The sequence below is a fragment of the Grampus griseus genome (genome assembly GCF_964374135.1).
Source record: "Grampus griseus genome assembly, chromosome: 21".
Lineage (NCBI taxonomy): Eukaryota > Metazoa > Chordata > Mammalia > Artiodactyla > Delphinidae > Grampus > Grampus griseus.
Window position 1 is genome coordinate 9,620,581 of NC_139015.1, and position 16,104 is coordinate 9,636,684.

The 16,104-nt window shown below is 45.4% G+C and overlaps 1 protein-coding gene across 1 annotated transcript in view; it reads left to right on the forward strand.

Annotated features, from left to right (window-relative positions):
• The window catches only part of CSMD1 (CUB and Sushi multiple domains 1), a gene marked incomplete at its 3' end in the record, with an annotated part of 1,748,580 nt that extends 1,740,661 nt beyond the window's left edge, over positions 1 to 7,919 (forward strand). The window contains exons 67-70 of the mRNA XM_082680517.1: positions 346 to 458; positions 1,226 to 1,313; positions 7,534 to 7,666; positions 7,760 to 7,919. Of these exons, the coding sequence (XP_082536643.1) occupies positions 346 to 458; positions 1,226 to 1,313; positions 7,534 to 7,666; positions 7,760 to 7,919 (494 nt within the window). The remainder of the gene's footprint in view (positions 1 to 345; positions 459 to 1,225; positions 1,314 to 7,533; positions 7,667 to 7,759) is intronic.
• Positions 7,920 to 16,104: the final 8,185 nt, after the last annotated feature.

Genomic DNA, 16,104 nt, shown 5'->3' on the forward strand with positions numbered 1-16,104 from the left:
GGGAGAGGCCACAACAGTGAGAAGCCCACGTACCGCCAAAAAACAAAAAATGCTGGATTTAAAAAATTAATTAATTTTATGCATATTACTTTTGTTCTTTCTGTGGGGTAAGATGTTGAATTGAGTGAAATAGATAATACTTAAAGATAAGACAAGGACTTTCATAAGAAGTGATTTTTAGGAAAAAAGTACTGAAGCTAAAATTTAAAAATAAAAATATTAATCTCTGTGATTTAAAACGTTATCATCTCTGTACCATATTCCAAATCAAATGGATCGAATGCCTGCATTACTGACTCATAAGCATCCCCATGTTGTAAGAATAACCCCCTGATCCTTTCCTAGGCGTTTACAAGAAGGAAGAGGCCCACTTACTTCTGAAAGCTTTTCAAATTAAAGGCCCAGTGGATATTTTTGTCAGCAACTTTGAAAACGACAACTGGGGACTGGATGGTTACGTGAGTACTTCCTAGGAGGGTTTTCTAATCACCGCGCCTGCGCAGAGCTGGGGGCGCCAAGGGGGATTCCTTTCCGAGAGGACCTGGTCAGGTCCTGTCTGCCCAGAGAAAACTCAGCCGGCCCTCATCCCAGCTGCGTGGCCACTTCACCTCTTCATTGTATGATGGAAAAAACGAGAAACAAACTGGCCAGGAGCAAATGGGCTGTTCCTGCCAGAGAGCTTAGATCCAGGCCACATCCCACCGTAAGGGTGGGGACCAAACTCTTTCCAAGGCCACTAGTAACCACTCCGAAAGTTCTAAAAGGTAGCATCCCCAGATAAACAGAGATTTAAGACGCCCCCTTCACTTTCTTCCTTGCAAGTTAACCCTTTGCTTCTGCTTTAATTCATCATCTAACTAGAGGGTAAATGGCCTCACGTGAGGTACACGAGACAGTAGTTGTGACACAGCGAGTTTTACATAATGTAGCTTCTGACGTAATTCACATGTGTGTCCCCGTTTACCAAGGGTACTTAACCTATATATATGTTGTAAAAAACTACTGTTTTTGAGATCGAAACAAGAGAGAGAATTTATTTGTTAGTTGAAGTTCATGTCTGTATTTTTCAATTTCTAACTATAAGTGGGTCACTTGAAGGAATGACAAATGTTTTTAAATAGTTAACCTTTACTTTCTAAATAGAAATAATATTTATATTATGATAAAAGAAGAGATTATCATTAATCCTTGTTATGCATTGTTTTTCCTTTTCATGCGTTATCAGGTATCATCCGGACTTGAAAGAGGAGGATTTACTTTCCAAGGTGACATACATGGAAAAGATTTTGGGAAGTTCAAGCTGGAAAGGCAAGGTACACTCTGCACTTACGTTGTTTTTCAAAGCGTGAATCAGGTTGGCCTTCAGATGATTAAGTTGAGTGTGACGGAAAGGTCATGACTCTGAAAGAAACAGAAACAAAAATGATGGGAGAGACTCACATATTTTACAGCTGGATGAAAAAAACCCTTCTTTTGAATAGCAAAGTAGACAATATCAGCTGCAATAAATATGCCAGACATGGAATTAATATACAAAGAGATAATTTGAAATAAGGGAAAAAAGCAAAGATGAAACACAATTAAAGAATAAACTACATTACCTTAAGAAAATTATAAGACGAACTAAAATGTCCAACAAATATGAAAAGATCTTTAACTTCAAAAATATGTATTATGACAACAAAGATCATTTTTAGCTATGAGAATGTCAGAGTTTCTTAAAAATGGTTTGGGTTGGACAGTAGAAACAGGCACCTGGGTGTTCATTTTTGGTGGGTGTATGAGTAGATGTGTGCAATTAGACGGTATTCTTTCATCGACAGTTCTATCCCTAAAATTTTTAATCAGACAAGAGTGACCATTATTTTTTGCATATTCAGGTATGTCTACAGCAGGACTACTTTAAATAGTTGAAATTAGAAATAATCTGTGTATCTCACACATCTATCATAAATAAATTGCTTACATCAATAATTTTATACAATGTGTTACATTAAAGAGAAAACAATTTAATTCAGTATATTTCATTAAAGAAACAAAGATAACATATTGATGTGGAAAGGTGTTCCCGACTTAGTTATGAGAAAAAAGTTTGCTCTAGACAGACAGACAGGGCAAATATGCCTGTCTTCCTTCTTTATCTCTTTCTCAAATACTTGATTACGTCTCAGTAATCCAACAAGAAAAATGTATGAAAAACGATCACTAGATGTGAAGCTTACCTCGTCTATGTGCTAGTTTTGTAATCTAGGATGAATTATAATATTCTTGAGCCTGTTTCTTCATCTGAAATCTCAGTAGAGAAGTCAGTTCCTGGTTGCTGTGAAGATTAAGAGTCAATATGAGGGTTTGCTTTGTGCTAAAGCTCTTTTCACACATGTCTTTACTTGTGTTGCTATTAACACAAATGAGAAGATTCATTTTTTTTGTCATGAGATGAGCACCGCATTTCTCCTGAATAGTTATCAGCTACTTTATACTTTACTTACGGAATTCTACTAACATTAATTTTATAGAGAGGAATATTGCTGTGTAGGATTTGATGCCAGAGCAACCTGTCAGAGGAACACAAGTGTAATATTTGGTGATGATTGTCACTGATGAATTCATTTCATAAAACTTTTATCGGGGACTTCCCTGGTGGCACAGTGGTTAAGACTCCACGCTTCCAGTGCAGGGGGCCCGGGTTCGATCCCTGATCAGGGAACTAGGTCCCACGTGCATGCTGCAAGTAAGAGTTCGCATGCCACAACTAAGGAGACCTGGAGCCGCAACTAAGGAGCCTGACTGCCACAACTAAGGCCTGGTGCAACCAAATAAATAAATAAATACATAAATATTAAAAAAAAAAACTTTTATCAATATACCAGGGGATTCCAAAGGAAATATATGCCAACCTGTATAATATCATGCTTAAAAAACAAAAAACTTGACCAAAAGGGACATTTAATCATAAAATACTCTAAATCCACCTTTCCAAGCTAAGAACTTTTAAATAGAAGAGCTTTAACTTATAATGTCTGCGATGGCTGAGATGATTTTTTAAATGGGGTTATATTATTTTGAGATAATGAAATAGACCAACACTAATGATGGGTAAAGTTTTCTTTTGCTCTGAGCCAAACCCTGTAGTTATTTGCCCTCCTTTCTCCCCGATGCACACGCTCTAGTAATTTTGTCTAAAGGCACCCCAGCAAGCTGTGCACGATACTCTGTGGATGTCTGCATTTACTCATCCAATGAGCCTGACCCAAACCGTCACTTTGCTATTGCAAATTTTCTTTGCATTGCCCCATTTCTTTTTAATCTAACAAAATAACAGCTTGCTTTAACAAGTAATCTTTCTTCTCATGTGATGATGAGCTTATTGTCAGGAAAAACAATTTGCCTCACAAAATAATTTGAATCACAAGCGAGTCTCCCATTCAACTAATTAGAAACATCTATGTTTAAGTAATACTTCAACAACGACCATTCATTTAAGAATTACGGCTACACTCTATTTTTATGGTTAAAAATAAACAACCTCTTAATTGTCTCCAGTCAGTAGATAAACTGGAAAAAAATGTGATTATCATTAAACGGACACTAAACGAAGTTAGTTTGAAAGACAACTAACTCTGATGCAAAAACTTGTGTAAGAAACTGAAAAATAAATTGGTTTTCCCATTAAAATTGAATCCCCTCCCCCAAATATATACAATCAGGAGGGGAGAAGGTGCAAGCCATGTATCTAACAAGGCACTTGTGTCCAGAATGTATAAACCCTTATGGCTAAACAGTACATAGGCAAATAACCTAACTAAAACATTGGCAACGAATTTAAATAGGCATTTTAACAAAGACATAAAAATCACCAATAAGCAAATGAAAAGATCCTGAACATCATTAATCACTAGGGAGACACAAATCAAAACCACTTCACACCCACCAGGACGGCTCAGATCATAAAGACAAGAAACCAGTGGAGGCAGGGCTGTGCAGAAACTGGAGCGCTCGTACTTTGCTGATGGGAAAGTACTGATACAAATGGCGCAGCTGCTGTGGAAAACAGCCCGGTAGTTAAAGTAGGTAAAACATGGCGTAACCACAAGATTCAGCAGTTCCACTCCAACATGTATAGGCAACAGAACTAAAAACATGTTCACACACAAGTTAGTACACGAATGTTTATACCAGCGTTTTTCCTAATTGTCCAAATGTAGAAACGACCCAAATGTCCATCAACTAATGAATGGAGCAACAAAATGTGGTGCCTCCACCCAGTGGAATATTATCTTGAAAACATTACGCTAAGTAAGAGAAGCCATTCACCAGAAAACACATATTGTATGATTGCATGTATATGCTGTATGCAGAACAGGTGACTGTATATAGACAGAGAGTGGGTGAGTGGTTGCCCAAAGCTGAGGCTGGGGTACAGAGGGTGAGGGATGACTGTAAGGGTACCGCTTTCTTTTAGGGGAGGCAGCAGCGTTCTCACGTAGATTGTGGTGATCCTTGCAGCACAAAACCCCCAGGTTTTAATAGTAAAAGACCCCTTGCATTGTATGTATGCATTAAGAGGGTGCATTCTGTAGTATGTGAATTTCTTTCAATAATGCTCTTTAAAACAACTGAATGGCCCAGCCTATAATGTGAAAAGATGCTCGCCTGCATTCCTAAGAAATGGAACTGAGAAAATAACTACACGCTGTGTTTGGTTTATTAGCGAGTAGTGATAATAATAGGGAAGGAAGGGCAATGGAAGGAAAGGAGGGAGGTGGAGAGGGAAGGGAAAGGAGGGTGGCAGGTAGATGGGGTACAGCCATCCAGGTGCCTCCTAAGACAGGGGTTGGAGTGAAACTGGGACCCCACTTTGGAGAGCAGGTAGGGAAGACTTAGCAACACTACAAGTTACACATCCTGCTAGGCTGTGATTCTACTGCTTAGAATTTATCCTGTATATTCAGACTCCTGCTGACGTATCGCTGTAGAAAAAGAATTTCATGGCGGCATCATAGAAAAAGACCTAGAAATGGCCTAAACGTTCTTCAGCAGTAGACTGGCTAAATAAATGCTGGCATAGCCAATTAACAGAACGCTGCACACGTGAAAACAATTAAATTCATATGCACAGATGGAAGAAACGCACGAATATGTGGTTAAGTTTAAAAAGCCAAATACAAAAAATGTAAATAGTATCGTCATATTTTAGGAACGTAAGAAAAGAGAAACAATCATATATATTAACAGTACATTGTGAAAAGGACACTAAAACACAAACAAAAGCAAAAACAAAAACCTCGTCAATCATAAAGAGGAAAACTAGTGTAAAAGGGCAAGGAGTGACCCTTTATTTCCATCGTCTTTATAGTATTTGTTTTGATATCCGCTTATGCCATTTTAATTAATATCATGTGCATGCATTACCCTTTAAATTATTAAAACACAGGTAAATAATTGAAATTAACTAGGAGCTCCAGACAGCATAATAATATCAGTAAAGTCAGGAGTTTAATTCACAAAGACCTTTTATGTTGCCCTGTGTTATGATGTGAGGTCTCCTGTGGCAGGTCCATTATCCAGGATTTTATTAACTGGAAGTCTGATATCTATTATGGCCAAAAATGTATAGTCTTATTTGCAGATAACAGAAAATAGCCTTGGTTAATTTAAGCAGGCTACAAATTTATTAGAATGAGGCAAAGAGATGCACAGAATTATAAACACTTGGAGAATGAGCCATGGTAATTTATGGAAACCATCGGATGGATGTTGAACTACTCCAAAGACAGTACCATTTTTTCATTCCTCAAATATATATTGAGCAACAATCGTGTTCTAGGTTCTACTGTAGGCACCGGGCACTCAAGAGGAAAGCTGGCCAAAAAACTGCCCTGGCGTAGTGCAACTTACATTCTAGTAAATGTGGGTCCTGGGAAACTTTTGCTACGTGCCACGCATTGTTCTAAGTAGTGGAGATCTGACGTTTAACTCTCACGACAAAACCATGGAGTTGGTGCCCTTTGAGCAGCACCGCGTTTCTCCCTGCTGGACAGCGCCACCCCTGGTGGCTGTGTGTTTCTGCTGCGCGCTGCCCCAGGACAGGCCGGTGGTAGCTGGAAGCACCACCAGGCAGCACTTGATGGGGTCCCCAGGGCTCTAGCCCCACCCCAGCCCAGCCTCACCCCAGCCTCAGGACCCAATTCTAAACTGTCTTAGGAGCCTCTGCATCACTCGTGCCAAACTCGACGCCTGGGGGCGGCGGGGAGCTTCCCATTGGCTTAACTCTGCTCACATGCCCATCACCCGGATGCTGAGATTTAGGAGAACAAGTATGTGGCGTTTTCCCCTTGCATGGCAGCTGGTGAATGCATCTGGAAATGAAAAATTAAATCTGATTCATATGTGCCAATACAGAAGGATCGCCAAAAGATGTGGTTAATTTACAAAGTGCCAACATCCAGGACAAAATATATTTATATTAGACCTGAAGGTGGCAGGGAGTAGCATTATCCTGCACCTGTTGAAGGAGATGACAAATATATTATTTTTAGGTTTTTATTTGAAAATTCAAGATTGTTTTCTTTAAAAGGCTCTTTAATTATTTTAAATATTTGATTGTTTCTTTGTATCTGTGGTTTGTAAAAAAAAGAAAGAAACAAGAAACATCCCATAAGTTCTGGAAATATACTTCTAAAACAAGGTCAGCTTCTTTCTAACAATTCTGCTGTATTCAGATGACCCCAATCATAATTGATCACAAGCGTGCATTGAGTGGTTCCATGCAAGTAAGCCAAATACATTTCAAATTGCAGTTTATAAGTAAATTCTTCAAGAATCAACTGCATTATTTGGCAATAATCAATAAATGGTTTCTGATTAGAATTTTTAATGTTTGCATCTTTCTCAATGCCGTGCATATATCTGCCACGGCACAGATACGGAGCGTTAATGATTATATCACCTTCGTGATGTTTGAGATGTTTACACCTGCCTTCCCTTCTAATTGACAGAAATCATATTTTTGTGTCCTCATAGAAGCCTGCTTCATAACGCCGAGTTGCATTCTTTGATCATTTCTAAACTCTGTAGTGAATTTTGGAATCTACCCAAATAAAGGGAGGTGGCACCTTGATGCTCACCTATGATGAGTGTGACGCCCTCTTTATAGAGACCTGGGCTCTTTATGTAACTTCAGTGGCACATCTTGCTGAGGCTGCGTCTTAGAGCAGGAGGCAACAGCAGGCACTGCCCATCCCATAGAGAGATACGGCCGCGGGCACGCGGTGTCTGCAGCCCCGGGGGAGGTCGGGCGACGGCGCCTTTGCCCCGCGCAGTGCGGACGCGAGCCTCTCCCGGCGTCGCTGCGCGTCAGCGAGCGGGAAGCGGGCTTCGCGTCCTCGCCATCGGGAAGGTGGGCTTCCGGAAGGGACCCCCGGCGGGTCCCCTGCACCCCCTCGCCGTGTGCACGCGCTCCCACGCCCGCCGCAGAGCGCCCCGGGCAGGCTCGGGGCCCGACTGCAGGGTAAAAGCTGCTCTCTCTTCCAGGCGCCCGAAGCTCGGCTCCAGACCCCGCGCGCCCCCAGCGCGGCGCCAGCAGCGGCTCCGTCGCGGCCGCCATCCTGGCCCCGCTCTCCGCGCTCGTTCTCTCCGGGCTCGCGTTTCACCTCCACAAGCACAGGTAACGTGGCGACACCCCGCTCGCGGGCGTCGGGGCTCCTCCTGAGGCCCTGAGGCCCTGACAGCTCGTCCCCCCCTTGCCTCTCGCCCGCAGAGCGAGGCCGAAGGTCCAGTACAACGGCTACGCCGGCCACGAGAGCAGCAACGGGCAGGCCTCCTTCGAGAACCCCATGTACGACACGAACTTGAAGCCCACCGAGGCCAAGGCCGTGCGCTTCGACACGACCCTGAACACGGTGTGCACCGTGGTGTAGCGCTCGGGCCGGCCGCCCATAGCCACTCCTCCGACGCGGACGGCAGGGACCACAGGGGCCACAGGGCCTCCCTCACCCCGCTCTCCCGCCGCCGACGGACCCCGTCCGGGGAGCGGCCCCTGGCCTCCCCTCCCCGGCGGCCTCCGGGCGCGGTGACAGACGGTAGCACCGCGGTATGGGTTTGGTTTGTTTTTCTCAATCCCCATGAATACGAATATTCTGGAGAAAAAAAAAAGCCCTCTTGAAGAAGACCCCTTTCTGGTAGCCGCACACACCTGCAGACGCTTCACGCCGTCCCTGCCGAGACCGGACGAGCTTCGAGGGACCCGCAGCTCACCTCGGGGTCCATCCCCAGGGCCATCTGCAAATTTCCCACTCAGCTGTTCTCTTGCAGAAGTTTTGATGCACAATTTTTTGCACTAGTGTGTTCTGAATGACTAAGATTCTGATAAATAAACTATTCACACGGGGTTTCCACACACTCTCCATTGTATATAAGCTGTCAAGCTAAGCATTCCACCCGCAGGGTTTAGTTGGCGCGTTAGAAAAAGAAAACAGCCCCAGATGCGGCACAGGTTTTAAAAGGAAAAAGAGTATTGAAGAGATTTATTTTATTATTGCTTTCTTTTAGCTTCATAGATGTGCTGAATTCACTGAAAATGTCCGATGAGGAAAAAAAGAGGCCTTTTTATTTCCCACGTGTTTTCTTTAGTCCTGTCACCTCCCGTGATCGTCGCTCTCACGCTACTTCGAGCAGGTTTGCAGCATGTTCTATTTGCCGTGTACAGATGTGAATAGTAATTTATTTTAGTCGCTCACACTCAGAACCTGTGGGTTTTGGCTCACAGCACGGTCTTCCCTTGCGCATTGTGATTTTTTCCTTTCGCTGCCATCACTGTCTGTTATCGCGTTGGAGGATAGTGAACCACAGTAGCCCCGGAATATAGTGGAAAAGGTTCAGGATCAAAACATCAAGCGTTCCTTTAGAGGCAAGGAAAAGTCACACCCACTCTTCTTTCCCGATGACATAATTTATGTATTACTTAGTCTTTTGTTTCATGCTTTATAATTCCAGATGGAAAGAAAATTTCAGTGACTTCAAGTTTAAAATTCATCATAGGTAAATTATGAATTGCAGTATAAATAAAATAGGTGTGATTCCCCCCACGTGGATAAAATCCAAACACGAAGTAGAAGATGCGACAATGAGAATTCAAAAGTGAAAAACAAAACAAAAAAGTCAAGATAATAGCTCATTCCTTCAGAAGCTTCGATCTGAACATTTTAGTCGCTCTCACCCACTGGGCGCTCACTGTTCTGTTGCCTGTTTGAAGGGGCACAGCCGTCAGGAGGCACGGCCAACCTCCTCTGGTTCCCCCGGCCTTTCACACCCCACAGCGTTGAACTCCAGGGTATTATGCTGAGTTCTCTGCTCCTTTCCCTCCGGCCAGCCTGGCCACAGGACCGAGATCTGTCTTGCAGCCTGGAGTCCTCATGGCTGTTTCTCCTTAGACCAGATGAGGCCAGCCAGAGCCAGGCTCCTAGCACACCCAGGGAGCCGAAAGAAAGAGGAAACGGGAGGAGGTTTGCGCCTCTTTGTGTGCAGGGGAGAACAGGGTTACCGTACATACAAGGTGTATATATATATACATACATATAGATAAATATAATATCGTGTACATATGCGGTTTGACTCATTCAAACTAGGTGCAAAATGCTGACTTCAGAGTCTGAATTAATGTCTCTCCACATCCCCGACCTGCTTGCTGGTCAACGACGTTACGAAACCCTGAAACGACAGGACATACATACATACCAGAAACCACAGATCAGATCAGACATGATTCTCCTTTGTGTGCAAAGTCAGAGTGTCCTCAGTTGCCAGTTGGGAGCATGTTATTTAAAAAAAAAAATACTCCATGAAATTTCCTTGTGAGAATTCTGCCTAGTTTCTTCCCAGGGTGTGTGCAGTGTTAATCAGATTCCTGCGAGGTGTTGGAGGGTCCTGTTCAAGCCGTCGGCAAGTGCGCTCTCTGGGTTTCGGGCTGGAAGATTCTTTCCGGAAGCAGCCAGAGTGCGTGGAGGGCAGGAGCCCCTCTGACAGGTTCTGTGGCTTCAGAGCTGTTCAAACTGCTGCTTGTCCCACACATCTTGCCTTTCTTCAGGCTAGCTGCAATAATTTTTTTCTCCTGTAAAATATTTTGTAAACAACCACAAAAAAAGCTACTATAAAAAAGGGGAAAGAACGCTGGCATTATGATCAGGAAAACCATCGTCATCCCCCCATCCATCCGTCTCGCCACCCCGCCACATGCTGCTGACATGAAGTAGGTGCAAACGACCTTTTTGTACAGAGATATATTTTTTATGAAGAATTTGTAAAATTATTAAATATGCTGTAATTTTTTGATTAATGTAGGTAACTTGTTAAAAAATAAATGTTTTTACAATACAAAACTGTAATTTTCCCAATAATGTACAATGTACCATCTCTAGCTGACGTTCAGTTCTGATCCTATTACACATGTATTAATATTAAAGTGACCTGTTAAAATGAACAGTATCCTTTTTGTCAAAAAAAAATTATACAGAGAGTGTAATATAGCCTGTGCAATGCCACCTATCTTTAAAGCAAATCAGAGTTCTAATTAAATATTTAATTTTAGATTTCTATTTTTCAGTGTGAATTTATTTTATCTTTAATAGGTGCGTGCGAGTCTCTGGAAGGGAAGGAAGCAAATGAACATGTCATTTGTGGGCTTTCACTTTATTTAGAACGAGGGCCGATGTTTTCCCAAGACACAGCGTCACCGTCATGGTTAATAAATAGCACATTTACGAAAAGCCGTGATACAGAGAACAGCAACGTGAAAGCTGACAGAATTCTGGACAGTTTTTGCCTTAAAAGTCAATGAGAGCTTTTAGTTCCCTCCAACCCAAAATCAAGCCTAAATTTTTATGATAAAATTGGGGGCTTCCCTGGTGGCACAGCGGTTAAGAATTCGCCTGCCAATGCAGGGGACATGGGTTAGAGCCCTGGTCCGGGAAGATCCTATATGCCGCGGAGCAACTAAGCCCGTGCGCCACAACTACTGAGCCTGTGCTCTAGAGCCCACGAGCCACAACTACTGAAGCCCACTTACCTAGAGCCCGTGCTCCACAACAAGAGAAGCCACTGCAATGAGAAGCCCGCGCACGGCAATGAAGAGTAGCCCCTGCTCGCTGCAACTAGAGAAAGCCTACGTGCAGCAACAAAGACCCAATGCAGCCAAAAATAAATAAATTTAAACAAAAAAATTGGGAGTTCTTTCTCTAAGCCTTCACCACACTGAAAATGCCATGTAAGAAAATTATAGACAGATTTCATGGAACATTTCAAGGATCACGAGTGAAGAAGGCCCAGAGCATCACCCCTCATAGCACCCTTAGAGGTCAGAGCCAGCTCCCCACTCACTTCTGGGCTGAGAGAAACAGTCCTTTCCAAGTCCTTAGTGGCCCATCAGGCGGGACGTCTTGCAGTTAAGCAGAATGATATACTAATTTTCCTGAGAATCAAATTATTACAAAATCAAAAACAACCAATAAACAAAAAAAAAAAAATAGCCCCAGCGTGGTATGCAAGTAACAGTTTTGACATCCAACCTAAGGTCTGGGTCTCGGTGGACCAGCGGATGCCTTGAAATGCCAAGGATTAGGACCTACTACGCAGCAGACACAGCTCCAGACGCCCGACATACATTCAACGTAATCTAGCAAAGTAGGTTTTACCACTTTGACTTTATAGATGACGAAGCAGAAATGCAGAGACAATAGTGACGTTACCCAAGTATGCACAGGTCGGCAACGCTGCTATTAGAGGCCAGTTTTCCCTTGCTTTAACATTCTTCTTTTTCACCAAAAAATCGTGATTAAATTCATCAGTGTTCCCTTTTTCTGCAATTAAAAACGTTGTCACTCTAACTGTAAATATATTTTTTGTTGCATCTGGTAAACAATGACCACAAGTTAAGAAATTCAGGAGAAATAAATACTGCGTATGATCAGCTGTACTATCCCCCAGCACTGCTCCTATGTGATACATTTGGGAGCCCTACGATTAGCCTGTGTGTTAGCCTGTCTAACACACTGACAGCACGTGAGAGTTTACTCCTCACTGACCCCTGCCTCGGGGCGCATCTTGAAGACTGACCGGGAATTAATGAGTCGCCTGTGTCTGGAGGGTTTGGGATGTGGCCGCCCGTCCAGCACCGAGGAGGTCCTCCCACAGCCGCTGAATCTGAGCCAGCTGTGGGTCTCGCACACTCGTTCTGGCGCCCACCACCTAGTGCTGCGGCCCTTTGTCCCCAGCCGTGGCTCCCGGCAGCACTGGATAAAAGCTGACTTGCTCCTTGTCTGGGCTGGACAGCTTTCACTGGACGACAGGGGGTCTCACTGAGGCAAAGGAGCCCAGAACAGCAGCACCCGCCTCTCCGGACAGTCACCGTTTGTGGAACCCGGCCCGGGGCCCTTTTCGCCTGACAGCAGAGCCCAGCGACCCCCGGGAGCGCCCTCCCATGACCGTCATTTTGTGGGGTGTCAGCGCAGTTCCCCCGCCTCCCTGAGCCAGGACCCCTCTCGCGGGGGCTGGAGCCTTAAGGGGCGTGAGGCAAGCCCGGGACACGTGCGCCCGCTCTGCCGGGTCCCCCAGCATCCCCCCAGCATCCGTCCTCCCAGGAGCCCAGCCGTCACTCCTCTCCGCCGCTTCCTCCCCTGGCCAGGCGCTGGGCCGTTTTCTTGATCCTGGGCCCACCCCACACCTTTCTGAAATTCCTTTTCTATTTTCTTCCAGTCAGTCACGCTCGGTGCTTCCACCGCTGCGCAGGAACGCGGCGGACGTAACTACAGTGGAACAGATTGAAAAGGCGCCTCCCGCTGACCCACCCTCGGGGCTCAGCCCTCGGCTGCCGTGGACGCCTCCGGGCTCCGGGCTCCGGGTCTCGGGAGGGACACAGCTTCCAGGGAGGCCGGGCGGGTATTGCTAAGCGCAGCGCCTCTCGCCGAATGGAATCAACCCCCTGCAGCTGCGTCCCGGCCTTTGCGCGCAGGTGGCAACCAGAGGGACGGTGGCCTGTAGTTTCGTCGAGTGCAGGTTCCACCAAGGGTCACAAGGCAGCCACTGGGAGGCTCTTCATTACGGAGGCACTGGGGTCGAAAGGGCAGCGCGCGGTCTGCAGCACTGCGCGGGAGGCCTGGCTGAGTTTGTGCACAGGGTCGCACAGGGTCCCTACCTACCGGCCACGGGGTCCAGGACTCCGGGGCTTATTCATCCCGCGAGAGGGAGACCTCGCGCCCTTGACCCCGGCTCGCCGTCTCCCCCGCGCCCGCACCCACGGTCCTCCCGGCCGGAGCGAAGGAGGTTTGCCCGCGGGGGTCAGAGGAGGGGGGCCCTGGGCGCGCAGTCGGGTCCCGGGTGCTCGCTCCCTGCTGGCACCCAAGCCCAGCAACTCTGATCGGACGCGGCCGTGGCTTCCCCTCTTCCGTCTCAGAGAAATGGTGTCTGCAGCCCAATGTTTCCATCAGCAACACAGAGCTAGGTGACTTGATCGGAGTTTCGTCGATTTAGCCACAGTGGCTAGTTTTGTTTGTTTTGGTTTGGTTTTCTGGGGAGAGGGGGGCAGATGGATCTGGAGCCCGTGGGCTTTGTGGGGCGGGCAGAGCGTTTTGCCCCGCGAGGTCCTGCTGGCCCCCGGCCACCTGACCGTCCTCCCTCGGCCTTCGCGGCTCTGAGACCCCAGGGCCGGTCTGTCTTCCGTCTCCTCATCGCCCGCCCGGGACGGCGGAGCCCAGGGCGGGGCCCTCACCTGCTGCGGGAGCGCAGCCGACCTCAGGCCTCAGGCAGAGGCAAGGCGGCTCCAGCGGAGCTGGGCCGAGTGGCGCGCCGGGGCCCCTGGAGCATCAATGCATGCTGCTTTTCTCAGGCGCGAAGAGGAATGGGTTTCCAGAGCATGCTCAACAAATGAATAATTAAAATATCAATTTTAGCCGACTTCTTACTTGCTTGATAAAAGTAAAGAGTTTGGAAATACAATGTATTGGGGAAGGTGGATGTAGTAACTAGATCTTCTTACACTTAACTGGCAGGAATTTAAATTAAGACCTTACAGGATCAATTGGGGAACTAGCCGGTCCTAAATATTCTCACCCCAGAAAAGAAATGGTAATTATGTGACATGACACTTGGCACGGTGGTGATCATTTTGCAATAATTTATCAAATCAACAGGTCCTACGGCTTAAATTTACACAATGTTTACGTCAATTGTATCTCAATAAAGCTTAAAATATTCTCTTCGGGGAACAATTCCACTCTAAGTAACGTATCATGATATAATATGCTCTGAGGACGAGGGGCATATGTATGCTCCAGCCCTGTTCCTGAGAGTGAAATACTGGCAATAAGGTAAAAAAGCCATTGGTAGAGGAGAGATTAAATACGGCACAACTCCATGACGGAATACAATGCAATTAGATAAAGAAGAAGGCAGTTTAAGGTGTATTGATATCTAATGATGTACAAGATTCATTTAAAGTGAAAAAGTATCACGCAGAGCTGGGTTTACGATACACTTGGATGTGTGTGCCTGCAGATGCCCTGAAGAGCATTTAAGAAATGGCAGCAGTGGATTTCTCTGCTAGGGAATCTGAGGGAATGAGGGGGAGGTAAGGAAGAGGTACATCTCACCCCCTGCAGCTTTCTAACCTTCGAACGTGTATGTGCTGCCTACTCAAACAATTGAATCCATTTTCCTCAATTAAATAAAAATAAACGCATAAGCTGTTGCTCGACTCCTGTTCCTGCCTCTCATGATTCGATCGCCAATATAGGAAGAGCGGTAATCCTGAGCTTAAACCTGGAACCTCCTGTCTTTGCTCAGGAACAGTAACAGCAGGAGTAAAGCGTTCATCACGGGGACTCACTCACCACAGAGGAGCGAGAGCCTGGGTCCAGCAATGTTCCCCAGATGGTCAGCCTTTCTCCTCCAGTGTTGCTGGAAGTTCATGGTCATTAAAAAGTCCGGCTTAACTGTTATTTTCTCTCCATGACATGGTGTATACTGGAATATTCAAGACAGTACTAGAAAGAAAATTTAAAACAAAAAAAGATTGTCAACAATAGCTACTAGAAGCCGAAGTTGGGCCAGTTAAAAATGTGTTTGTTCTCCATGAATGCATCTCGTCCCAGATAACTGTCCTGGCTAGACACGACTCACTCTGAGCAACTCTTTAGAGCAGATAACTTCAGTATCTGTGAAGTTTATAAAATCCACTCATTTGACAAGTTTTTATGGAGCATTTACTAAATATTAAAACTTAGGTTTGGATAGCTCAACATAAAACAAGCAGAGGCCAGGCTCCTTAGAAAATTACAGTCCAAGCAGAGGCAGTTACATAAACAAATAGTTACAGTAAAGTACGGTACATGCATTTTTCTGTATTTGCACAGAGTAATGCATTATAGGACCAATGGGAAGGGATGCCTAAATATCTCTGGAGGCAGAACAGGGGGCAGATTATTAAGGAAAACTTCCCCAGGAGCTGTGCCTATTAATGGAGCCCTTCTGTTAGAATCCTAGTGTCCCTGTGCCTCCTTAGTAGATGAATGATACTAGTGTCCCATTAGCATCAATATTCCACCTCTATTGGCTCAGTGGCTCCCCCTGCAACTTTTCAGTTTGTTAGTCCTAAAAAAATACAGCCCCTATCTATTTTGGGCCTCCCTAGAGCTTGCCTTACACGTGTTTCCAAGGTCTTCCATTTCACGTGTTCTGTGATGTTTCTTTACTCCTACTGTTCATCAGTGATTCATCTAAGGAAAGGGAGCTTCTCTCGACATGCTTGCCCTTGACCTCCTGACTGCAGACTGGCTGCCATTGCTCCAGTCATTACAGCCATGTTAGGCAGGGAGTTCAAATGTGTGAGGTAAAGAAAAGCTGACACCAGCCCTGTTTTGTATCAAGAAAGGCAACAATTTCACAAAGCACCCCATCTCCCCCACCACCTCCAACAAACTTCCATTTCCATCTCATGACCTAGAATCTGGCCACAAGCCACCCACAGATGCAAAGGAAGCTGGAAAAATAGACCACAGGAACTTCCAATAACATTAAGACTCATCACCTGGGGATCGGTCAGCAAGTCCCCAATGA